Source organism: Littorina saxatilis, linkage group LG15, assembly GCF_037325665.1.
Source record: "Littorina saxatilis isolate snail1 linkage group LG15, US_GU_Lsax_2.0, whole genome shotgun sequence".
Classification (NCBI taxonomy): domain Eukaryota; kingdom Metazoa; phylum Mollusca; class Gastropoda; order Littorinimorpha; family Littorinidae; genus Littorina; species Littorina saxatilis.
Genome location: NC_090259.1, coordinates 5,799,241 through 5,826,802, shown reverse-complemented (window position 1 = coordinate 5,826,802; position 27,562 = coordinate 5,799,241). Strand labels below are relative to the sequence as shown.

Below are 27,562 nucleotides of genomic sequence, written 5' to 3'. Positions count from 1 at the left end.
AATGCATCAATGATTCCAGAGCATGATATATGTTCGTACAGGGAACGCTAGAATCACGTGAGCGGTTCGTTTTCTGCAAGTCTTTTTTGTCGCATTTGTGAGGCCAAGAACAGGTACTTTGCAAAGAATACAAGCTGATCCTCCACCGTACAAGTGAGCAAATATCGTAAACAGTCTTCGTCTGAAAAATCTAGACTGTATTCTGCCAATATATCTCTGCCTGATGCCATCGTAAGTGGGGCAATAAAAAAAAACATGGCTTTCGTCTTCAGCAGTATCCGGGCATAAAGGACAGTCACGACTGGTGTCAACGGTTGGGGAGAGGGAAATGTAGTGTTCTTCTTTTTGCACAGTAAGACTTCAGTCTTATCATCATTCAGCTTACGTTTGTTATCGACCATCCAAGATTTAACATCAGTGATTGTCGCGTACCAGGGTGCATGGGTGGATAATTATCTTTCATACACTCTCTTAGTACATTATTTTTTTCAAAAAAAAAATACACACCACTTTACTTTTGATTTCACAGTAAACTTTACTTACGAATAACACGAACAGACAGACATTTCACCTGGACGTTTACGCATACATGTACACACACACAAATAGTTGATACTTGTCTCAAAGAAGGTTCGTCGGGGTTAACAGTAGTCTTACAACAATATTATGCGGACACAGGAATTATGAATATATTATTGTTCAGTTCATGAACAACACGCTGGTAGTCGGCACACTCGGATATTCGCAACTGGTCTTGTTCTGTTATGACATCATAGTCCAGAATATCCTCCCTCGTCTCGTTAGATATGGTTAGCACAAGCGTTCAAAGGACCGGCATATCTCGGGTTAGAATGTTAGAATGTTATGATCCAAGATGAACCGGAACAGACAGAATAACTGGAACCACGAAGACAGCCACGAAGAAGTCACGAAGACAGCCACGAAGATAGCCACGAAGAAATCACGGAGACAGCCACGAATACGGCTATGAAGAATCACGAAGACAGCTACGAATACAGCCACGAACGGAACCAAGAACGTCTGGAAAAAAACACATACAGTTCTCTGAAACCTTCTGTGCAACGGAGTTATTACGTCGTCAAGTTACATCTGTCCAGTCCTGTCTGTTCGTTTACACAGTTCGTCCGAGGTTAACTACATAAGCATCTTTAACGATGAATAGCGAACTTAACATATTAACAGCTATTGTGTTTTCAGCGTAGCAATAGGGTCCGATATTTAGACGAGACAAGTATAATGCCGACGAGTCGAAGACGAGTCGCGTTATACTTGTTCGAGTCTAAATATCGGACCCTATTGCTACGCTGAAAACACAATAGCGATTATATAGCTGTTATGACCTTGATTTGTTGTTCCAAACTTACAAAATGACAGTTTTTGGGTCGATGCGTTGATCTCAGGTTTTGATAGCAGACAAACTTCTTACGCGCATCATGTTCGCGCAGACATGCACACCGCTACACGCTTTCTGACTTTGGAAGAAAAACTGACTCCAAGTGCATTCGACTTCACAACACAGTTGTTGAAACAGCTTTTTAAGTTGTCAGTGTATGCTGTTGTCGATAGAAACATCGCCGTGGTACAGATGGGTAAACCGGAATCATGCGTCGGCCATTTTTCTCAATATGCTTTTGGATATTGAGTAAAATGGCCGACTTCCGCCGCATTATGCTTTGATGATCAGAAGAGACCATCCAATCACAGCCCCCGAATTCCCCCACGTGTTCATCAGAATAGCTATATTACCAGCTATTGTGTTTTCAGCGTAGCAATAGGACCCGATATTTAGACGAGACAAGTATAATGCCGACGAGACGAAGACGAGTCGCATTATACTTGTTCGAGTCTAAATATCGGACCCTATTGCTACGATGAAAACACAATAGCGTTTATATAGCTATTCTGACATTAAATTATGTGTTAAAATCATGTTTTTGTCAGCAACAAGTACCAGAATGGTCCATGTCGCTGATTGCAGACGACGGTTCCCTTTCCGCATGAAGCCACGGAAATAACCGAACATTGAAAAACCCACGGACATGTATTACGGAGAAAACTCGAGATAACCGGATGTTTAGCATTACGTCAATATGCTAGGAATCATATGACGTCATGACGTATCATGCTTGCCTACGTATATTGTATGTTCGAAAGTCTGACTTCTGTTGGGAATTCGCGTGGTGAAGAGTGCGGTAAATCTGTAGATGATAAGAGAACAAGGATTGTCTCAGAAAAAACGACTAAATGTTTCAGACCGGTAACTTCATTTCAACATTGCACTATACAATGGACGTTCTATGTGTAACCGTGCGCCAATCTACTTTCCTCTTTCTTACTGAACTCAAACACTCAAGTAGACGACACAAGTTATATTAACCAGGTTCTTTTATTCCATACGATGAAATGGGGAATATGTGGGATAACGGGGGTTTATTTTCACACACAAAACTTTCACTGTATAGGACTAAACAACTTCAAAAAAAACAATGTTCTCACTCTTCATTCTAAAACTACATTCTCCCTCTAAAGCTATCCTTTAAAAACACACCAAATCCTTTCCCCAAACTACACTCTACTCTAAATCCTCACTCTCAACTTTAATCCAAAAAAACCACAATGAGACTCTAATCCAAAACAAACGAAATCTAAAAAAACAACCTAAAAAAAACCAAATCTTCAAAAAAAACCAAATCTACAAAAACTCTAACAAAACCTGACCAAAATCTCTCCACTAAATCTAACTACTCTTCACTAACAAAACCTAGTCTATAAAAACAAATCTACGCCCCACTAAAAAAGAAAAGACCTAACTAAACCCCGTCGCACACTCGGCCATCCTGCAAACACAGAATGCACGCCGTAAGCATACGTAAACAAATCAACAATTTCAACTACCACAAACTAACTCGTTGAACAACAAAACACATCATTCATACCAAATAACATGCCTGCAATACCGTTTTCTCAAACGACGGTCTTCTAAAGCATTCACACACAAAAAAGTCTTCCCAAACATTCCAACTCACAAAACAATCTACTTGAACATTCAAATAAATCCTTCCCCCAAGCAGCATACTATTCTTCTCACTGCTTACCCATTTACAGAAAGAAAATTGTATTAACCTACCAGCAAAAGAATCCTCACATCCCGGAAAGATTTCCGGCCGTGACAGACATGTCACACAACGGCATTGAAAACACGCCGCACCAAATACACGTCTTCTTCCCTCAAAGATTCCAAGCAAAAACACAGTTTTAGCGTCCACATCCTGTGCGCCGGTGTCACAAGATTAACCCATTCAACTCGAGGGGTGTCAGGCAGCCCCACTTTCTTTAGTTAGTGCCTAACGTCACCTTCAACTATTCAACTTTACATCGCGGCGGAGGGAAAAAGGGAGATGGAACAAAGCCACCTGTCAATTGTTTCTTGTTCACAAAAACATTAATCACAAAATTTACTCCAGAGGCTTGTACCAAAAAAACAATCGTTTTACCTATGCAAATTTTAGAATCGGCTATTCCGCGAGACCAATTCAATAGAAATGAAACTCAGTCTCGGAAACCTTAATGAATCCCCGATAGTATAGAGGTACCACGAGTTCACACGGATGCACAAGAGTGCATGTGTACCGTAACTGTCGTTCCCAAGCTCACATAATGTGACAGGAGAGTTTGCTGATTTTGTGTTAAACATTGGAGAGATCGTCTGCTAGAATCAGAGATAGGTCGCTTCAGATTGCAGCTTCTGGAAATGTGCAAGGTTTGTTGCCTGTTAAAGAATTGGATTTTACACGTAATGTATGTCATGTACAGTAAGCAGCAACAAAAACACACACAAAGCAAATGGCATCGTATGTCGACTAGTCACAGAAACAAACCTGGCGAGGTATGCGTGTACTTTATACACGTGGAAGAAACCGGAACCATGCGTCTTTGTTATCGACAATATGCTTTTGGATATTGAGTAAAATGGCCGACTTCCGCCGCATTATGCTTTGATGATCGGAAGAGACCATCCAATCACAGCCCCCGAATTCCCCCACGTGTTCATCAGAATAGCTATTTAACTTTACAATTATGCTCTTTTCGCTTGACACATTTAAAATTAAAACACAGTTATACAAGCATTTACATCTACATTCATAGTCAGCAACGCTTAATTAAAAGCATACACCATCAAACATACATTACAAAAGATTCTTCCACTAACTAAGTAATAAAAACATGAATAAAATAGGTAGTGAAAACAAGGAAATACCAGCTGAATACCCTTAATCAAACAGAACATGTTATCAACAATACTGAAAACAGCCCTAGATGTTTATAAACATTATCACATTATCACTAAAACAACAAATACACTACATGTAGCCTACTAATGGACTGAGAAAACAAAATACATGGAACGAAGAAGGAAAGCGGAAGAGGAAGACGTACAAACATACTCGCAAAAAAAGATCTGCGCACGCGTTCAAATCAACGGTGAAAAAAAAGGAAAATCGCGTGTTTGTGTGCCCGATGTAATCCTTAAAACCTTTACACTCTTTCTTCGAACACTCAAAAGCAACTTCAGGGCTGGAAGACTACAAAATTGCACTTTCTGCCGACTGAATCTACGTTTTCTCAAATCAACAGAAACAGGAAGAAGAAGAAAAAACTCTCGAAAAAACGATCTGCGGATGCGCATTTACTCAAACACAGGAAAACGGAAGAGGAAGAAGAAGCAAAAGTGCTCGTTGAAAAAGATGTGCGCATGTGCGATTCTAAAATGGCCGCGGAACTGTACGTTAATCGGTGTATTCCGAGTAAAAACAAACGATTATCTCGCTACGTAATTTTCGAACGGTTACGTCACGCGAAGACGTGAAAGGAATGTCATCGCGAGGATGGCGTCGTTTTATTATGGTGCCACAGGCCACAGGCACTCGTCACGATGTGGGCGTGGCCTATGTCTTGGCTGTCACTTGTGATGGTTTATATCAATCAATATGAGGCTTATATCGCGCGTATTCCGTGGGTACAGTTCTAAGCGCAGGGATTTATTTTATTTTTTTTATTTTATGCAATTTATATCGCGCACATATTCAAGGCGCAGGGATGCCGTGTGAGATGGAATTTTTTTTACACAATACATCACGCATTCACATTGGCCAGCAGATCGCAGCCATTTCGGCGCATATCCTACTTGTCACGGCCTATTATTCCAAGTCACACGGGTATTTTGGTGGACATTTTTATCAATGCCTATACAATTTTGCCAGGAAAGACCCTTTTGTCAATCATGGGATCTTTAACGTGCACACCCCAAGGTATACAAGGTTTGATATTGAGTCTCTCGACCTCGTCGGCAAACTTCGCATTCCTGCCATACACAGCTTAGCAAAGCAAAACAATGGCTATGATCAAATCAAGCAGACATTAAACTATCGGACAGTGACAGATGTATACCAAATAGACGTTGCTTCTGCTGTCATTTTGCAAAATGGCACGGATTTTGACACACAAAATCCACCGTAGTCCTAGAGTCAAGCTCGCTCGCGAAATCTGACATGTAGATCTGTTGTAGATTTGAGAAAACATAAGAATGTTGGTTTGTAGTAACGTTGCAATCTTGAATAAAATAGTAAGATTGCTTTTGTTGCTCCAGACTGATATTGTTATGGAGCTTGTCTCCGTCCAAAATTGCGCACCATACAGAGAGGGAGGGAGATTGAGAGGAAAGAGAGAAACACATTTTAACAGGGCCGGACCAAATGAGTTGTAAGGGGGTGGTTCCTCCTTTTTTGGGGGGGCAAATCAGCGAAGTGGCGAAGCCACAAGCGCGCGTCTGCAAAGCAGGCGCGCGAACTAGGGGGGTCCGGGGGCATGCTCCCCCGGAAAATTTTTGAAAAACGTTTAAAATCTGTGCAGTCTGGTGCATTCTGGGCCTTGTTTTGAGGGTTAAGAGCAGCATTGTTTTGGTGCTAAAACTAGTAAAAAAACAAAAACACTCAAAGCAAGGTACATGCTTTTTCCAGGGGTGGGGTTCCGGAACCCCTGGAACCCCCCCCCTGGGTCCGGCCCTGTTTAAGGAAGCAAAATGCTGCAATCTAGGGCCACCTGAGCTCAGAAACTGTCATTAAACCATCTCTCTCCCTCTCGCTCTTCTTTGTTTCATGAAGGGGGGCACGTGCCCCCCCCCCCCCCCCCCCCGCCTTAAATCTGCCGCTGATTTGGTTGTTGATGTAGAACGATAGCAAAGGAGTCAGGTCAGATCATAGAGAGAGAGATGGAATTTTACTCATCAGGGTTCTTGCATGTTACCAGTGTCATCAATTAACATAAAGCCACAGCAAAACATATTTAACCCAATTGTACTTAGTGGTTTAAGGTAGTTTATCTCTTTGCATGCTGAGAGTGAAGTTAAGATTTATCTTAGGCTCTGCAGTCAGCTAAGTTCAGGCTATCCAAATAATCTCATTTGCAGGCTTATAGGTTCCCAGTTAGCTAGCACACAAAGAGCACCAAGTGCAGTGACATCTGTGCATGAACAGTACAGAGTAGAGCAACCGAGCTTGACTCATTTGTGCAATTCAATTATAAGTTGATCAAAATGCTAATTGAGTCGATTGACAATTAAGCAGATAATACCCTCCTGCTGCAGATTTTATGTACACATTTTTTCAACAAAGTAACTAATTGTTTACAGGTTCCAGTGTTCATCACAAGACATATTCTTATGTTTATATTCAAAAGCCATATAATCAGGATCATTTCACATCGCATACCTGCATGTGCATACTTCCAAACCATTGATTTGAAGAAGTCAAACATGAGTAATTATATCATGATCCTTCATATATATTTATTTCAAATTAAATCTTTCAGAAAACACCTCCAGATGTTACTAATTCATACCAATATACTTTATTGAAATTTAGCAACACCAATATAGAGAAAGACATACTTAACTGATAATCTGCAATCAAAATTATCACAACACTTCTTTCGACACACACACACACTTTTTGGAATCCTGCTGCTAAAGCTGAACGAACACATTTCACAGCAATATACAAGCATTCATTCTTGTATTCAACAAACATGTAAGTATGCACTCTTCTTTCGATATGGCATTTTCTGGAAAAGATTTTGTTTGAGTGTTTATGGAGTAGTTGTATTTCATTTTCTGGATAGGGAGTCAAGATACAAACAACAACAAAAACATATGCTGATCGTATGATAGTGAACAATAATTATATAGTGCATATTTTGTCAAAGTGTTGGTGTCAGAAATATGCACTCATTCACTGCCAGTATGATCGTTTTGACTATTTATTGAACAATTCAACACATGATAGTAATACTCATTAGCTTGGATGTGCAGGTTTTGGAAAGAACATATATGCAGAAAATGTGTATTGGGACCGTGAGGCTTTTCATCACTTGCCTGAACATTATCATCCCTTGACATAGTTAAGGTTTAGCGGTCATTATTCCCCCCTCTGCTTCTTTACCTCTGTAAACTTGTAGGGGTAGTTATTTTTCGATAATCACCCAGCAACCAAACAAATAACGACCCAGCAACAGCCGGAATCCTCGATAGTGCAATGGGTTGAGAAGTTGTTCTGTTTCGGTACTACTTTTTGCGACTGAAAAGTTCCGAACGCTCTAACGTACGAAGTATACATCTCTGGAGCAAACAATACAAACATACCGTATTTAAATTAACAACTACAGGCCTGAACACATGAATCTTCATATACAATCCATGAGTTCGGTTGTTTTCTGAATCTAGATTTGCCGTGCTCAAACGTTCATCACGGGGCGAGGATATAGCTCAGTTGGTAGCGCGCTGGATTTGTATTCAGTTGGCCGCTGTCAGCGTGAGTTCGATCCCAGGTTCGGCGGAAATTTATTTCAGAGTCAACTTTGTGTGCAGACTCTCTTCGGTGTCCGAACTCCCCCCCGTGTACACTACATTGGGTGTGCACGTTAAAGATCCCACGATTGACAAAAGGGTCTTTCCTGGCAAAATTGCTTAGGCACAGTTAATAATTGTCTACCTATACCCGTGTGACTTGGAATAATAGGCCGTGAAATGTAAATGTGACCCTCCACCACGGAATGAGTCGCATGTCACCTTTGCATGATTTTCATATTTTTACATTTTCCTAAAGAGTTTGTTATGCTCTATCCAGTGGTGAAAACCGTTTTAGAAAAGAGCGGAAACTGTTTGAGTTATACGCCTGTGACTAAGGTGACCCTCACACTGTTACCATACACTCTCCGGACTTATATCAAGCCTAGCGCAGAACCGCGCGAGGTGACATGCGACTCATTTCGTGGTGGAGGGTCACAAATATGCGCCAAAATGGCTGCAATTACTGGCCGTATAAAATTTCATCTCACACGGCATCACTGCAGAGCGCCTAGAACTGTACCCACGGAATATGCGCGATATAAGCCTCATTGATTGATTGATTGATTGATCACAAGCAATTTCCCGCAAGGCAAGTAACTCATACTTGTCTAGCGACAAGAGTAGTTCCCCTTCTTTTCACTCAGTTTCTTCGACAACAGACTGCAATCCGACGGTCAGTTTTCAACAATATTTCATTTAATAAACAGATCACACGCAACCAAATGCACACATCTCATCAATTTAAACAACATAAAGCGGTTTCATACACTATTTTCCCCAGAAAACTGAACTTCATACAGTTTTTAACGTTGGAACACGGGTGCAAAAGTTCGTCTGCTAGTCCCATTTGACGAAAAAACATTATCCTAAGCGATACCAAAACATATACAGAACACACAATATCTGCCTTTGCCGCCACAGCAGAATAACAGCATATCTGTGTACTTGATTTTAGTCCAAAATAGGAAAACTGACAAGAAGTGTTAACAGCATGGAATGATTTGCACGGAACTATACAACCGCGCATTAATCGATCGCCTGCGCAGGTTGACTGGTTGAGTGAATAGGATTCGATCAAACTTTCGCAAAAAAACTCCTGTTTTCTTTGAATAACTGAAGAAAGGAGGAATAAAGAGGTTACACACCTCGTCTCAGTGATTATAAAAAATAATGGTCTCAGTTCGCGGTCATGAAAAAGCTCGCTAAAGCTCGCATTTTTCATGATCCGCTAACTTCGACCATTATTTTTAATAATCACTGAGACTCGGCGTGTAACCTCTACATAAACCCCTCAGTGGATTTGTTTAAAAAAACAAAAACATCGTCAACTGTAGTGTTGCTCCCAGGCCTAAGTTTTTTTTATTCACTGGTCCATATTTTTTTTCTGATTTGAAGCACTGTTGTGACCACTGGCAAGTCAGCCTGCTGTCCGATACACTTTTGACATGTTGGAGGCCCTCTGATTGAAAACAATATTGTAATAAATCTTGAAGAAGGTGTCCGTTTAGCGAAATCCACTTCCTCTCCATTGTATAGTTCTTGCACCCTTCAGACTGTTGCTGAAACAATCAGTTCAGAAAATCATTAGTGTGTATAGTCTTAAGCCAAAACACTGCAGATTTTTTCTTTCACATCTCCATCTACTTATTTGTTTTGCTTTTGTAGTACACTGACTCTCCTTTCTCAAGTAAAAAAAGAAACAGAGGAAACAAGCAAACAAACACCACCACCACCACCACAAACAAGAAGAACCTAGCTGAAGACAAGCTGTTTTGCACAACGCAAACATGTGCATAGCTCAAAATGGTAATTAGACAAGTAATTAATCATGTCTAACAGTCAATTCCTAGAAGTGTGTTACTTTAATAACATAATTATAATTAAAGGGAAAGCTCGCGTGGATCACCTTCATCTTAGATTATTAGACTCAAAAATGATCTGGCACTTTTGACTCCACAAACGATAAATATCTGCTTCTTATATAACCCTTCTCTTGAAACTTAAACGAGATCAACTAGACGTGATTCATAGCTAGATATGGAAGTGTCATATGTTTGAAAACTCTAGCTAGCTAAATGCAAATCAAAGAAAATGACAATTCCCATTAGTTTTATATACTGACCTTATTTGCTCTCACTTTGACATTTCATTATGGCGTACCAATTGTACATCATGACTGTAGGTTATGAAACCTAAGAGGATGTGAAGTTTAAAAGATATAGGTTCAAAACCTTTTTTGTTTAATATGACTGGAACATTACCTTTCTGCCGGCTATACAGACGGCCACTACTCAGTACTAAGACTCCGGAAATTGGCATGTGTCAAGACAGGCGCTTTCCCATCCCACTGCAAAATAAGACACTCTGAGGTGTTTTTTTTTAAAAATCAGCTACAGCACAACCTCAAAAGTATGATCAGCTGCGAAAAAAAAGCAGTGCGATGCTTGACCATCATACAATACTAATTGTACAAACTTAAATAGATAGGAAATGAAAACAATGCACAACACCTGAAATTAATGCTCATTTATGTGTGCCATACAGATAAAAAAAAAAAAAAAAGCTACTAGAACTAAGAAGTACTTGTTCCATTTAATACAACTATTGAAAAGCACACGATTATTTCTGAAATGTGTAATTTGGAAGAATACTCGGCATTTTGGGGTATTAAATACATTAATTCATGATATAGGCAAGTCACATTTATTTGTTTCTTTAGTCACCAACATTCTCAATTACTACCTTTACTTTTTGTCTGTATCTGCCACTGTTCAGAACATTTGTACTTTTAATCTAATCCGGGTTCCGGACGGATATGTTACAAACACTAAATCAGTTGGTGTCAATTACCAATGCAGACACAAGAAAGAAACTAACCTGTCAAAATATGGTTCCATGGCATATGTGTCGTCACAGGGACATGCTCAAGCACGTTCCACAGGTCGTAAGAACTAGTACATGTACTGTTACAAGAAAAAAGAAAGAGTATGAAATACAAATTAAAAATATAATGCAACAGAGCTGTGAGTTTCTTTCAAACTCTAAATTTAAAATAAAAATGTATCACTTGAAAACACACACACACACACACACACACACACACACACACACACACACACAAACACACACTCACACTCACACACACGCGCGCACACACACACACATAAACACACACACACACACACGCGCGCGCGCGCGCACACACACACACACACACACACACACACACACACACAGATGATCTTGTATTTTTTTTAAAAATATATAACATCTCCTAATTAGGCTAAACCATTGAAGAATAGGTGTCTGAACTTACTCAGAGATGAAGAGTTGACCTTCTGTTGTTACTGCTCAAGAGATTAGTACTGCTCTTGCTTGCCGCCTCGGGTTTTCCGTGTTCGGCCTGCGTTGAAGTTCCTCAAGCATCCTCTGTGTAAGACATCTTTGCATAATATCTGTAAAATATGAATGGATTTGAACCGTATACTATGTCACTATGACCTTCCAATCTTCCTAACCCCCAGCCCAGTAAAGCGTGCCAGACGTTTCCTGAAAAAATGTCGCTTTGTGGTGCGAGTTCAGTGTGACATGCATAGTTTCCAGAACCCCATTTTTGACTTTCAAAGTTTATCTCAATCCCAGAAAAAGACAGAGTTTGAAAGCTTTTACTTACACACAAGTTGCAGAAAATGGTATTTTCCCTCGGGTTTCCCTCATTTTTACCTGGTAATGACCTTGTCGTGACCTTCACAATTGATGTCTGTTAATCAGAGCTCGACTCGATGTGCGCAGTTTCGTATAAAAATCATTTTCCAAATTTCCCCACTGTGTTTTATAAAATAATCATATTATGAAAGCACATACATTCTTATCTTAGTTTTTATGTATTCATTGTTAGCAAACATCGACATTATTCATGTTTTATTTTAAACGCAATCATTGTTATTTATAGATCACAGGCACTTGATGTAAGTAGGTCACACACGTGTAAATGTTTAGCAGGCCTAGTTGAGCACGTATTGTGTATCATGTACCCCCTACTAGTCATTGTGCATTTTAGTTAATGGACTGATGATGTCATTTGTATGGAGTCGACGCACGTGCGAGGATATGTATGTGTGGGAGGGGGGGGGGGGGCGCGGGAGATGGAAACTTGCTGTATGTTATGTAATGTATATATTGTGTGTGATACGTGGAAAATGTGATACTATTTATTTGCATGTATGATACAGGGACAAATGTGATATTTGTAGGCCTAGGCCTATACTAGTGATTACTGTGTGTGATACATGAAATGTGATATGAATGCTGTTTTTATATGTTAAATACTCTTACTTTCTGCCTATGTCTTAATCCCAAGCGCAAGACAAATTCTTCTATGTGGAAATTGAAGCCAATAAAATTTGAGTTGAGTTGAGTTGAGTTGAGTCATGTCTAGAGATGCGCTAATCCCAGAAAACATTTGAATTTGAAAGCTCTTTCTTACAAACAGTTGCAGAAAATGGTACTTTCCCTCGGTTTTCCCTCGTTTTTACCTGGTAATGGCCTTGTTGTGACCTTTAAATAATGCTAGAGTGAACTATATTTGCGTATTGTAAAGCATTCGTATAGCCCTAGACGCGTGTAAAGTTTTAAAGCTCTAGCTTAAGAAACGGGCGAATAAACGAACGCAGTGTGAAGTTGTTCATCAAGGAATAGCCTTGAAGACTACAAGCCTTACGCTGATGATCACGAAGGCTCTCCTGCTACTCAGATGAGTCACAAAGTTCATTTTTCAAATATTCAGCATCATTATATTGGCTCTAGCTCTTATCAGAAATAATGCTACCTCTTAAAATTGAAATACATTATGCTCTGAACCAGATTGAGGAAGACTACTCCCCTCTGTTATTTTTTGTTTCATGCTGTAAACACTATCACTAGCATTTTTAGCATAGCATTAAACCAAAAGGCACCATTAAAATGTCATATTTTGCTCGTGCATTGTTAAATGTATGTAGATAAACTTTGAAAGTCAAAAATGGGGTTCTGGAAACTATGCATGTCACACTGAACTCGCACCACAAAGCGACATTTTTTCAGGACACGTTTGGCACGCTTTACTGGGCTGGGGGTTAGGAAGATTGGAAGGTCATAGTGACATAATATACGGTTCAAATCCATTCATATGTTACAGATATTATGTAAAGACATCATACTTGACAAAAATGTATCCATTGAAGCCAATCAACAATACTAGTCTTGTGTGAATTTATTTTTAATCAAAACTTACGTACATTTTGGACGACGTCTTTACTGGATTTAGGGTAGGGTTCATAATAATGATACTGTCACCAGCATCCTCGACCAAAGCAGTTGCAAACTGTTTTGTGATAATCAAAATATACCAACTAACACATTTATATGTAAACAGTACCAGTTTGAGTTCGTAATTTGGCTGAGAACTTCTTTTTTCAGAGGCAAGCGTCTGAAATGCCCGTGCATCACTCTTCAGGGTATAGTTGAATTTTGACTGAGAAGAGAAAGTGCGCCCTTGAATATTTCTTGTTAACATCGATTTTTGACTCACATGCGAAGCAAAAGTGAGTCTATGTACTCACCCGAGTCGTCCGTCCGTCCGTCCGTCCGTCCGTCCGGACGTCCGGACGTCCGGAAAACTTTAACGTTGGATATTTCTTGGACACTATTCAGTCTATCAGTACCAAATTTGGCAAGATGGTGTATGATGACAAGGCCCCAAAAAACATACATAGCATCTTGACCTTGCTTCAAGGTCAAGGTCGCAGGGGCCATAAATGTTGCCTAAAAAACGGCTATTTTTCACATTTTTCCCATTTTCTCTGAAGTTTTTGAGATTGAATACCTCACCTACATATGATATATAGGGCAAAGTAAGCCCCATCTTTTGATACCAGTTTGGTTTACCTTGCTTCAAGGTCAAGGTCACAGGAGCTCTTCAAAGTTGGATTGTATACATATTTTGAAGTGACCTTGACCCTGAACTATGGAAGATAACCGTTTCAAACTTAAAAATTATGTGGGGCACATGTTATGCTTTCATCATGAGACACATTTGGTCACATATGATCAAGGTCAAGGTCACTTTGACCCTTATGAAATGTGACCAAAATAAGGTAGTGAACCACTAAAAGTGACCATATCTCATGGTAGAAAGAGCCAATAAGCACCATTGTACTTCCTATGTCTTGAATTAACAGCTTTGTGTTGCATGACCTTGGATGACCTTGACCTTGGGTCAAGGTCACATGTATTTTGGTAGGAAAAATGTGTAAAGCAGTTCTTAGTGTATGATGTCATTGCTAGGTTTAGTTATTTGACCTTGACCAAGGTCATGTAAAGGTCAAGGTCAAGCATGTGAGTCGTATGGGCTTTGCCCTTCTTGTTTTGTTTGGCAGGCCCCAAGCTTCCAAAAAATACCCATCTGGTAGAGTCCGCTTTTGGGTGCACGGTCAGCCCTCCGCCGTGACGGAGTATAATGGAAGGGCGCTGGTTCTGAGAGACGCTTAGTTCTCGAGATAGGTGTGACCACATGACGTCATTTATACTTTCGTCATCGAAGATCTTTCGTATTTCAATCAGTAGTCCAATCAAATTCTCCCCCAAAAGGCCTCAACCTTAAATTATTAAAATCAAATTTGATCTCAGCTGTTCTGTACCAAGTGAATGTGTGTGCATAACATATCCAAAATCCGCTAAAATCCGCCGGGCGGAACAGTGTTTTTTCGGGGGTCGAAGCGTGGAATCTTTCAGAAAAATGGAATAAAGACTGAGTATTCTCTGGGAGCCAGTTGGAAAGTCGGAACCCAAAAGAAATAATTGCACTACATACTAGAGATCCCTTTGACTATTATTCACCATAATCAAATCATACTTAACAATTCCGGAGTCAACAGGTCGTATTTTCTGCACAAATGGTGCCTTTTTTCAAGAAATTTACGGCAAGACGCTTGTACAAAATTGGTTTACCTTCCCAGAATAACATGGTAGCAGAATGTATTAAAGTGAATACGTGGCCCAGTCATTCATGATTAATATGGAGCACTGCGCAGCTTGAAACGTGACATTGTGTGTGCATACGATCCTTACATATCTCCCTACCCCCATACATTGCCAAACGACGCTATCCCTCAGTTTCACCCGCTGAACAACAGGCAGCTTGTTCAAAAAACGCTTCAACGCACCATTATATGTCACGACCATGTATCAATAAAAGACACCACCAACATTATCTAGATATTAAACATTAATATTCTAACTTGTCTTTTCGATGATTTTCTACTGCCAAATGTACAATTGCTTGAACTCAATCGGCGGTTATTTCGTTCTTTAGTCCACGATAAAGACGTGCAAACAAGCAGGACACAAAGTGTAAACAAAATGTAAATAAGTTACGCCAAGCGTCAAACATTTCCTGCATGCCAATTTGTTATTCAAGCCTCGCGGTACAGGCGTCTTAAACAGCATTCAAAACGGGTCTTAAACAAATAAAGTAAATATTCAAACAGAATAGACATTTGTATATTGTCAAAACAATCGTTTTTGCGTCTTCTTTGCCTGTTCCAATCTTTGACACACACACACACACACACACACACACACACACACACACACACACACACACACACACACACACACACACACACACACACACACACACACACATGTAACATGCTTCATCAGGCTCATTCAGTACGTTCTCGTAGAACAAAATACACAAATACGAACTCGGAGTTCAGTCACCTGTATTGGCTTCCATTGTACAGGCAACAGCAACATGTAGCGACACCTACATTCAGGGGAGATAATTCTAATTATCCAACATACTTCGTCTGCTACAGAAAGGCAATAGGCTACACTACAACACACACACACACACACACACACACACCACGCGCGCGCACGCATACACACAGGAGCTTCACTCTGGTGAAGGATTTACGGGAGTTGCTTGCTCTATAAACGATGGCGACTTCTGGTTGTGAAGGACAGAAAGCAGTCAAGTGTGCGTTATTACGGCCAGCTCGGTCATAGGTAGGGTCCAAACGTTTTGTTGCTTATTCAAACCTCTCCGTCTATATAATCGAACCAAACTGGACTACGTTCGCACGACGTGATTATTGGATAACACCTCACACGGGAAATGCCGTAGAATGTGTGTGTGAGCGTACCCTTATTCAAATATAAATGCTGCGTTGGGTGGGGTTTCGAGACGGCGTATATTTTCCAAATGTCAATAGTATGTGTGTGTGTGTGTGTGTGTGTGTGTGTGTGTGTGTGTGTGTGTGTGTGTGTGTGTGTGTGTGTGTGTGTGTGTAGAGAGAGAGGAGTGTAAATGTGCACGAATAAAAAGACCGTTAACATCATGATGTATTCCTGCAGAGGTGTCCCTGGGAAGCGACTGTACGGAAGGCTTGCACGATCTGTGCGTACGTGGCGCCTTCTGCGAAAGTGGTGTCTGCAGTGAGTGTCCTGTTTTCAAACGGCGTCATGTATCACATGTCCCAGGTTGGACAGGTGTAAGGCAATTAGGTATTAGTGGGTCAGGAGTTAGGCCTGTCAGGCGTTATGTATTTAGGTATAAGTGGGTTAGGAGTTAGGCCTGTCAGGTGTTAGGTAATTAGGTATTAGTGGGTTGGGAGTTAGGCCTGTAACGTGTTTTGTAATTAGGTATTAGGTGGGTCAGGTGTTAGGTAATTTAGGTATAAGGTGGGTCAGGTGTTGGGTCGGTTAGGTGTTAGGTAATCAGGTGGAAGGGTGGTCAGGTGTTAGGATCTACAGGTGTTCGGGCTAAGTACAATCTTCAGTCGAGGACAGAGAATGACGAGTCTGCTGAAATCTTACCTAACAAGGGATCAATAAGGACGTTTAAAAAACAATTAATGTCACCTTAGGCAAAGCTTCAGATTTATGTTTTTAAAACCTATGACGCCTCAGACAAACATTTTACAACAAGATAGTCTGAGGCAAATTCTCTAGGTATGACAAGTTTACTTAACACATGATATGTTAATCAATCCACACAAGCCAGGTTGCCATACATAATTATGTTGTGTTTGGCTAGGCAAGAAATAATTAGCTTCCAGAGATGAGTAGAGAAACTGACGGGCTTAGCACCGGCCTCCCTTTTACCTGTGTTCTCAACAGCTGGACAGTCAAATAAATACCAACACCGTCTTTCTCTCTCTCGTACATTCTCTCTTTCATACTCTCTCTCTCTCTCTCTCTCTCTCTCTCTCTCTCTCTCTCTCTCTCTCTCTCTCTCTCTCTCTCTCCCTCCCTCTCTCTCTTCTCAGTCGATCACCTTGCAACAGTATGTTGTGTGTGTGTGTGTGTGTGTATGTGTGTGTGTGTGGTGTGTGTATGTATGTGCATGCATGTGTGTGTGGTGTGTGTGTGTGTGTGTGTGTGTGTGTGTGTGTGTGATTTTAGAAATGCCCGTTCTTGGGAGTTGTTCGTCAACATCGTCATGCCGCTTTGGAACTGTTTGTGACAGGGGCTTGTGCAGTAAGTATATGTTTGTCTCTCCAGGCTGCTGGCGCATGATTAAAGGGAAGCACAAATTATAAACAAGTCGTGTGAAGCGATATAAAAACATTTAGTCAATATGTCAGGTTGAAATTAAAAGATCAACATTAAAAAACCAGCCATCACCGAGACTAAATCAGTAAATGTTACGTAGTAAGTATTGGCTAGCAGAAGACCGAGACGGGTCACGCTCGGCTCCGCGAAGCAATGCCAACGTAGTACATGTGTTCTGCGCGAACTTAGAATCCGGTTTCATTCTAGAATGGACCGGGTCCAGGTTGGAATTCTAACCCTGCGCAAGGACAGGGGTGCCATTCTAGAATGAAACCCTTGAATAAAGGGGGCCGTAATGTTTGTAGGTAAGACAGAGTTGTCTTCCCTTGAATTATCTCCACCTGCACCTTCCCTTTGATAAAATGGGGTTGATTTGTCTACCCCTGAAAAAAATCCTTTGGCGATCTTGCGATGTCATGTCATGTCAAGAAAGTTGACACTCCTGAGTACGCAATAAACAAAGGCAGACCATAGCAAGGGGGACTACCAGGGCGGTAATGTTTGCAGGGCAGTTGTTTTTGTGATGAGAGCCGGTTGCGGCCGCTTGCAATGTCAGCGCTGTCTCCCTCTCGGAAATGTCCGGTTTTTTGACAATTTTTTTGACAGACAGACAGACAGACGGTCAGACCGACTAACCGACAGACAGACCAACAGAAGGACAGAGTGAGTTATAGAGCTGTTGTCACAGGTTTAAAAAAAAGTTGACATTATATCTTCACAATTCAGAAGACCAACTTCATGTATATGAATAAGATTAAAAGTTACAAGCGAGATCGGCAAAACACTGTCAGTCCGGAAATTTCCGTTCGTAGCGATCAGTGCTGAGTGTCTCTCAAAATCGTAATCACTTTCAGAACATCACAATCCCAATTCACGATGTCTTTGAGTAAAGTGTAAAAAAACCCGAGAAAAAAAACCCAACCAAACACACAAAAAACAAAAACAAACAGAAAATCCACATTTGTGGCTTTGGCTGTGTGATAGTCTAACTGAAATGACTATTCCAACTTGGACCCAAATTCCAACCTTGCGCACGGCCGATTCTAGAATGGACCAGCAACAAGGGTTTCATTCTAGAATGGCACCCCTGTACTTGCGCAGGGTTAGAATTCCAACCTGGACCCGGTCCATTCTAGAATGAAACCGGATTCTAAGTTCGCGCAGAACACATGTACTATTTTCTTTGATTGTGAGCACATTCAGTTTTAGAATAAACATGGCAAACCTATATACTTTTGAATTTAGGAAATGATACAGAATAAGATGAAATTATTTTTGGATCAATTACTCAAATATTTATTGTAATAATAATTGTGCCTAATTAACACATTTTCATTAATTGTAAGTACAGTTTCAGAGTAAACATGGCATATCTACATATTTTTGGATCCAGGAGATAATAAAGAATAAGATGAAATTATTTTTGGGTCGGTTACTAAAATATTAATTTTAATAACAGTTTTGAGATTTTTAATGACCAAACTCATTAATTACATTTTTAAGCTTCACAACAGAAAGGCAATCCCATAGTCCGGACTGAGTCGAAATTTAGTTGACTGAAATTTCAATCAATTTTATGGAAAATGAGGGCGTGACAGTGCCGCCTCAACTTTCACGAAAAGCCGGATATGACGTCATCAATGATATTTATCCAAAAAAGGAAAAATAATCTGGGGATATCATACCCAGGAACTGTCATGTGAAGTTTAATTAAGATCGGTCCAGTAGTTGTCTTGGAATCGTTCTACACGCGCACAGATACATTACACACACACACACACACACACACACACACACACACACACACACACACATCACAACCCTCGTCTCGATTCCCCGTCTATGTCTGGGCTAGGGGGAGAGACTGTATTGTACACAATCATTCTCTGGTAGAGTTACGTCGTTATCTTTTTGAGACTTACGCCATTTTCTGCACTAGAAATTAGCGATACTAGAAATGGCGTTCATAATCCTCCTTTTAGAAACTACACACACTCCTCAAAAAAAGTTAAGGATTACTTTTTTCCAAGCACGCGACACAAAACAGACAAGACCGAATTCTTTCATTTTTGACTCACATGCGAAGCAAAAGTGAGTCTATGTACTCACCCGAGTCGTCCGTCCGTCCGTCCGTCCGTCCGTCCCGGCGTCCGTCCGTCCGGAAAACTTTAACGTTGGATATTTCTTGGACACTATTCAGTCTATCAGTACCAAATTTGGCAAGATGGTGTATGAGGACAAGGCCCCAAAAAACATACATAGCATCTTGACCTTGCTTCAAGGTCAAGGTCGCAGGGGCCATAAATGTTGTCTAAAAAACAGCTATTTTTCACATTTTTCCCATTTTCTCTGAAGTTTTTGAGATTGAATACCTCACCTACATATGATATATAGGGCAAAGTAAGCCCCATCTTTTGATACCAGTTTGGTTTACCTTGCTTCAAGGTCAAGGTCACAGGAGCTCTTCAAAGTTGGATTGTATACATATTTTGAAGTGACCTTGACCCTGAACTATGGAAGATAACTGTTTCAAACTTAAAAATTATGTGGGGCACATGTTATGCTTTCATCATGAGACACATTTGGTCACATATGATCATGGTCAAGGTCACTTTGACCCTTATGAAATGTGACCAAAATAAGGTAGTATAGTGAACCACTAAAAGTGACCATATCTCATGCTAGAAAGAGCCAATAAGCACCATTGTACTTCCTATGTCTTGAATTAACAGCTTTGTGTTGCATGACCTTGGATGACCTTGACCTTGGGTCAAGCTCACATGTATTTTGGTAGGAAAAATGTGTAAAGCAGTTCTTAGTGTATGATGTCATTGCTAGGTTTAGCTGAAGGTCAAGGTCATGTAAAGGTCAAGGTCAAGCATGTGAGTCGTATGGGCTTTGCCCTTCTTGTTTTAAAAAATATATAACTGAACAACCAAGGAGTAATGACAAACAAAGCAAAGATCGAAAGCGGCAGCGACAATTTACCGAGAGTGTGTCAAACGTGACAACCCTCAAAAATGGAATTCACAACAATGTGAATCAGTGTCAATAACGCGTGTGCCCTCCGTTGTGTGCCAGGCATTCAACACATCGTTGGCGCATGGAGTGGATCAGGTTGCGTATGAATGCTCTGGGAACTCCATTCCACTCCTGCTGGAGCCATTGCAGCAGTTGACCCAGATTGGCAGGAGGAGGGTGATGTTGCTGTACCCGACGACAAAGCTCGTCCCACATGTGCTCTGTGGGGTTCAGGTCCGGGCTGTTGGCTGGCCACAGCATCCTGTTGACCCTGGCCTGCTGAATGAAGGTATTTACAGCTGCAGAGCGATGGGGAGGTGCGTTGTCATCCTGAAGAATCGCACGAGGGCCGATCGCTTGGAGGGCTGGAACGACCAGGGGTTGCAGGATCTCATTCTGGTAGCGGACACCGGTCAAGTTGCCCACTGCATGGTACGGAGGTGTCCTTAGACGTGTGCTGATCCCTCCCCAGACCATCACAGAGCCTCCGCCAAAACGCTGTCGTTCCAGAACAGCGCCTTCTGCGAAGCGCTCTCCGCGACGCCTCCACACTCGGATGCGACCATCAGCAGGTTCTAAGCAAAAGCGGGACTCATCTGTAAACAACACCTGAGCCCACTGCTGACGTTGCCACCTCACATGTTGAGTGCACCAGGCTCGGCGAGCTGCTCGGTGCTTAGCAGTCGGGGTTGTTCCTCGGACTGGACGCCTTGCATGCAAGCCAAAGTTGTGTAAACGGTTTCGGATCGTCTGACCACTAACAACAGTGTTAGTGGTAGCTTGTAGCCGTAGCCATTCTTTGTTGCATGGCCTGCCTCTGAATGAAGCGATCCTCTCTTTGTGTGGTGACTCTTGGCCGACCAGAACGTTGTCGCTCCTGCACTCTTCCAGTTGCATGGAATCTCTGTTTTAGTCTGATGATGACAGAAGGAGCCACTGCAAGCCTCTGGGCCACTTTCCTGGCAGCAACACCGTCTTGTAGTCATCCTATTGCCCTTCCTCTATCCAAATCGCTCAGTTTTCTTCGTGGGGACATGTTGCTACTGTGCATAATTGTGTCAGCGTGTCAACCTTTAAACACAAGCTGGTGAGCGATGTTCATAGCCAGGACCCTGTTGTAGCACGTGCATCACAACCTTTTGCCCTGGCATGCGTTCCACAAATTTCATGGAGCAAAAAAAACACCCTTTTTCTTCCAAAATGCAGAAGCTTTTGAGAAGTCCCACAAAGGGAAATAACTCTGCCTGCCAAACAAAATTTTAGGTCAAGACTCATTGTTCATTTGTTAATAGCCTTGACCCACAAGTCAGCAGCGAATGTGATAAACGGGTTATCTCCCCTGAAAAGCGAAGCAAGCTTCGAAAATGGCGACGATGGAAAAGAGAAGAACTGTGAGCGAACTGCGAAAGGTGTGTGTGGGTGTGTGTGTGTGATGTGTGTCAGTGTGTGTGTATATGCGCGTGCTGTGTGTCAGTGTGTGTGTATGCGCGTGCTGTGTGTGTGTGTGGCTGTGCTTGCGTGAGCTTGTGTGTGTGTGTGTGTGTGTGTGTATGTGTGTGTGTGTGAGAGAGAGAGAGCGATAGTGAGAGTAGGGTATGGTTGTTGGTGAAAGTTGAGTTGGACGCTGGGGTTGGGCGGGTGTGTGTGTCAGAGAGGGTTGTGTGTGTGTGTGGGGGGGGGTGGACTGCGTGTGTGTGTTTATTTGTGTGTGAGGGTTGTGTGTGTGTGTGGGGGGGGTGGACTGCGTGTGTGTGTTTATTTGTGTGTGTGAGGGTTGTGTGAGTGTGTGTGTGTGTGTGGGGGGGGGGGTTGACTGCGTGTGTGGGTTTATTTGTGTGTGTGAGGGTTGTGTGTGTGTGTGTGTGTGTGGGACTGCGTGTGTGTGTTTATTTGTGTGTGGTGTGTGTGTGCCTTTCGCCTTGTATTGAGGAAATTAAACTGCGTTTGCGTATTATGTGTGTGTTTGCAAGCGTGCGTGTATGTCAGGCATATCTCAGTAGGTGTGTGTATGTGCGCGTACGTGCAATGTGTATGCGTGCGCGCGTGTGTTTGTGTATGTATGTATGTATGTGTGTGTGTGTGTGTGTGTGTGTGTGTGTGTGTGTGTGTGTGTGTGTGTGTGAGAGATAAACAAACTATCAAGAACAAAACAAAACTGAACAAACGAAATGTTTTCCCCCCAACTCTGATTATTGCTTGTTTCGGAGACGACTGTGATTTTGACTTTTGAGTAAGCCTACACGAACACACAAGCTCAATACAGCCGGCAACAAGTTCGCCGGTCGGGGCAGTGAAATACTATTTCAAATAGATCTATTTCACTAAGAATGTCAATGGATATAGGGCAACATACTTATTTTTTAAATCAGTGATTGATTAGATCGTCATATTTTTGTGACACTGAGACCAAACCATCAAAAAATAAGCAATAGGCCTTGAATCAAAGTCGTGCGAGATCTGACCTTGCTGCAAATGTACGTGTACGACTTGATTGTGTTGACGTTCAACTGGTAAGCTGGGCGATTGCAGGCTTTTATCCAGCGAAGGCAGCGATCTAGATGGTACAGATGCTTTCCCGGTTTCACAAATGGGATGAATTTCACGCCAACACAGCGTTCAGGATACCTATTATCCGTTTTACATTGTCCCCAAGCTTGCTTCCTAAAACAAGGGAAGTAACTCCCAGAGCCTCGATATGTGGATATGGTTAATTCAAACACATTAATCTTTTAATTATTATGTGGATGTTTAATTTTTTGGCAATTTTTTATAATTAGATCCGTTTTTTCAACCGATCCTTAACTTTTTTTGAAGAGTGTATAACTATGAAAAAATCAGGTCGTAAAGATTAGTCTTAAAAACATCCCAGCATGAAAATATTTGCTGGAAAAGATTTCCACAACTGAAAATGTCAACTGAGCTATCAAGGATATACTTCTTGACCTCAATAAGCTAAGATGTCATTGTTTGATTTGGTCACTGTCTTGGCTAGACTCTTGGTTATGACATCATGTTATGATGTCAAAGTGTCAGAAATGAGGTCACTCAAGTGTCCGAGTATACCTATTTTGTCTGGGCTAGCCAAAACTCAATTTGGGAAAGAAAATGAGTAATTATTATGATTCTTGTTAAAACAAAAAAATCTCTTTTTTCAAAAATAATTTGGTGGATGTTGAGAATGTCAGGATAGTGATGGTGGTGGGAAGGAGGTTGGTTTGAATATATGTGAAATATTCTTAGGGTTGAATGGATTGATACAGGTCACATAAGCCATAAGGATCAAGTTTGTGTCAATTAGTCGGACGTGAAAGTTCTCTTGCACAATATTTTATGAAGCTTGAACAGCTTATTTTCTCTTTTTATATTTAGTCAAGTTTTGACTAAATATTTTAACATCGAGGGGGAATCGAAACGAGGGTCGTGGTGTATGTGCGTGTGTCTGTGTGTCTGTGTGTGTGTGTAGAGCGATTCAGACTAAACTACTGGACCGATCTTTATGAAATTTGACATGAGAGTTCCTGGGTATGAAATCCCCGAACGTTTTTTTCCTTTTTTTGATAAATGTCTTTGATGACGTCATATCCGGCTTTTCGTGAAAGTTGAGGCGGCACTGTCACGCCCTCATTTTTCAACCAAATTGGTTGAAATTTTGGTCAAGTAATCTTCGACGAAGCCCGGGGTTCGGTATTGCATTTCAGCTTGGTGGCATAAAAATTAATTAATGACTTTGGTCATTAAAAATCTGAAAATTGTAAAAAAAAATAAAAATTTATAAAACGATCCAAATTTACGTTTATCTTATTCTCCATCATTTGCTGATTCCAAAAACATATAAATATGTTATATTCGGATTAAAAACAAGCTCTGAAAATTAAATATATAAAAATTATTATCAAAATTAGATTGTCCAAATCAATTTAAAAAAAACTTTCATCTTATTCCTTGTCGGTTTCTGATTCCAAAAACATATAGATATGATATGTTTGGATTAAAAACACGCTCAGAAAGTTAAAACAAAGAGAGGTACAGAAAAGCGTGCTATCCTTCTTAGCGCAACTACTACCCCGCTCTTCTTGTCAATTTCACTGCCTTTGCCATGAGCGGTGGACTGACGATGCTACGAGTATACGGTCTTGCTGAAAAATGGCAGCTACTTGACTAAATATTGTATTTTCGCCTTACGCGACTTGTTTTTGTATGTGTAGAGTTAAATACCCTTTTTAAGACCTACAAAACCCTAATGGACATGACGTAGGAGAGTCGTATAAAGCATTTGCTTTTCTTGTTATATCAATTTCAAAGTTACAATGGCGGCTTAAGCAATTCGCACATTAGATTAATCAGTAATTAAGTACACAGGACGTTCAGTTAGGTTTCAGTAAATTTAGCAAAAGATTCACCCATTTCTATGCATAACAACTATAATTTTTTGAAGATATTATTTGTTCCCGACACGTTCAGTGAAAGGAATTAGGTATATATCTTGTTTCCATAGAAAGAAAGTAAGGTATATAACTCGTGTAAAAATTCACCATTTTATAACAAAGATACAACAACCGAGTGTTTCCCCCATATTCCTGTGAAAATCAGTATAGAAGACGTTCAAATAGGCTCTAGTAAATTTAACAAGAGACTTCCGTATTACTAAGCATCTTAATTATATTGTTTTGAAGAAAGTATTTGTTCTTGACGTTTAGGGCGATGAATTGATTGGTTGTTTTTTTGTCTTTGAGGAGATAACAAGTGAGGGGAGTAGCTCCTTGAATAAGTTTATTTATTTATTTATTTATTTATTCACGAGGATTTATATCGCGCACGTATCTCACCACACAAGGCGCATGTTACCTATTAATGCCGTGTGAGATGGAATAAGTGAAACAAAATGACGCAACAAAGCAGGGGAAGTAACTTGAATTCACTAATATCCCTTGCCTTGGCATTGCACTTCTACTTGATTTTATTATATTTATATATAACTATTCTTTTCAAAATGCAGTACATGGTAAAGGCTAACGAATTACATTGATCAAAATATTGATGTTTTTGACTCACATGCGAAGCAAAAGTGAGTCTATGTACTCACCCGAGTCGTCCGTCCGTCCGTCCGTCCGTCCGTCCGTCCGGACGTCCGGACGTCCGTCCGGAAAACTTTAACGTTGGATATTTCTTGGACACTATTCAGTCTATCAGTACCAAATTTGGCAAGATGGTGTATGATGACAAGGCCCCAAAAAACATACATAGCATCTTGACCTTGCTTCAAGGTCAAGGTCGCAGGGGCCATAAATGTTGTCTAAAAAACAGCTATTTTTCACATTTTTCCCATTTTCTCTGAAGTTTTTGAGATTGAATACCTCACCTACATATGATATATAGGGCAAAGTAAGCCCCATCTTTTGATACCAGTTTGGTTTACCTTGCTTCAAGGTCAAGGTCACAGGAGCTCTTCAAAGTTGGATTGTATACATATTTTGAAGTGACCTTGACCCTGAACTATGGAAGATAACTGTTTCAAACTTAAAAATTATGTGGGGCACATGTTATGCTTTCATCATGAGACACATTTGGTCACATATGATCAAGGTCAAAGTCACTTTGACCCTTATGAAATGTGACCAAAATAAGGTAGTGAACCACTAAAAGTGACCATATCTCATGCTAGAAAGAGCCAATAAGCACCATTGTACTTCCTATGTCTTGAATTAACAGCTTTGTGTTGCATGACCTTGGATGACCTTGACCTTGGGTCGAGGTCACATGTATTTTGGTAGGAAAAATGTGTAAAGCAGTTCTTAGTGTATGATGTCATTGCTAGGTTTAGTTACCCTAAAGGTCGAGGTCAAGCATGTGAGTCGTATGGGCTTTGCCCTTCTTGTTTGATTAGGTTGTCCACATTTGACATGAATCGATTGATATTTACTTGAAAAAGAATTTAAGTGAAAATGACATGTGCGCACAGTAGACGAGTAACAAACAGGGCTCTCAGGCCGATTTTAATGCACAGAGGGTACCCCCGGGCAAATTTGGTTTCATTTGAAAAATCGGGTGCATAGGCCTACCGTTCCTATGTGTTGCACGCAAACAATCTTTTCACTTGCTGTTGAACACCTTCCAATTACTTGATAGTTCACTCAGAAATATCTACTCTGCTGCCTGCGGTTAAGCTGATATTGCCGTTTTTTGCAACAAAGTGTTTTTTCCTGTTGTGCATTTTTCAAAATAACTGGGCTACTTTGCCTTAAAATTGCGTACAGCTGCTGCCACTTTTGGGTACTAAGAAAGGTTGTTTCGGAGACTTTATGCATTTTTCTGTCAAATGAAACCAAATTTGCCCGGGAGTACCTCATGTGCAATACACTCCTTAACTAAGCGCCTTTTTTCCGATTTGGTTCCTCGTCCATAGGTAGCAGCACCCCCATATATCGTGTACGGAAGATCGAAGTATTCAAAACGTTGCATAATTGTGTGTGTGTGTGTGTGTGTGTGTGTGTGTGTGTGTGTGTGTGTGTGTGTACTGCGCAGAATGGAAGGTACACGAGACATGCGAAAATACCCAACAATGCGTGACGGGGGCCATGTGCGACTCCTTACGCAAATGCAGTAAGTCTCGTCCAACTGATTACTGATGCATTTATCTTTGTTTGCATTACTCTATCATCTCTCTCTCTCTCTCTCTCTCTCTCTCTCTCTCTCTCTCTCTCTCTCTCTCTCTCTCTCTCTCTCTCTTCCGTGGCTTTATTTCTTCGTTTGTTTGTTCGTATGTTGCGCGACGTTTGATTGCCTGGCAGGCCGGGGTGTCTGTGATTTCTGTCTATGTTGAAGGGCCAGGTGTCCAGTACTGCCTGCATGCCAAGGGCCAGGTGTCCAGTACTGCCTGCATGCCAAGGGCCCCCCACGGACGCCCTACCCACAGGGTCCCGGGAACCCCACCCTTAGCGGAGTTTTAGAGGGTCCCGGGAACCCCACCCTCAGCGGAGTTTTAGAGGGTCCCAAGAGTATGAATATTCCATGAGGACA

At 41.0% G+C, this 27,562-nt stretch overlaps 1 protein-coding gene and 1 long non-coding RNA gene across 2 annotated transcripts in view; one reads left to right on the top strand and one right to left on the bottom strand.

Moving 5' to 3' along the window:
• Positions 1-27,562, top strand: part of LOC138948331 (uncharacterized) — a 322,492-nt gene that overhangs the window by 137,509 nt on the left and 157,421 nt on the right. Inside the window, exons 11-13 of the mRNA XM_070319840.1 lie at positions 16,325-16,405; positions 17,375-17,449; positions 27,068-27,145. Of these exons, the coding sequence (XP_070175941.1) occupies positions 16,325-16,405; positions 17,375-17,449; positions 27,068-27,145 (234 nt within the window). The remainder of the gene's footprint in view (positions 1-16,324; positions 16,406-17,374; positions 17,450-27,067; positions 27,146-27,562) is intronic.
• LOC138948327 (uncharacterized) lies at positions 8,603-12,369 on the bottom strand. The gene is made up of 4 exons (XR_011449970.1): positions 11,241-12,369; positions 10,802-10,887; positions 10,186-10,271; positions 8,603-9,483 (listed from the first exon to the last, which is right to left on the bottom strand). It is a non-coding gene; the product is annotated as an uncharacterized lncRNA (long non-coding RNA).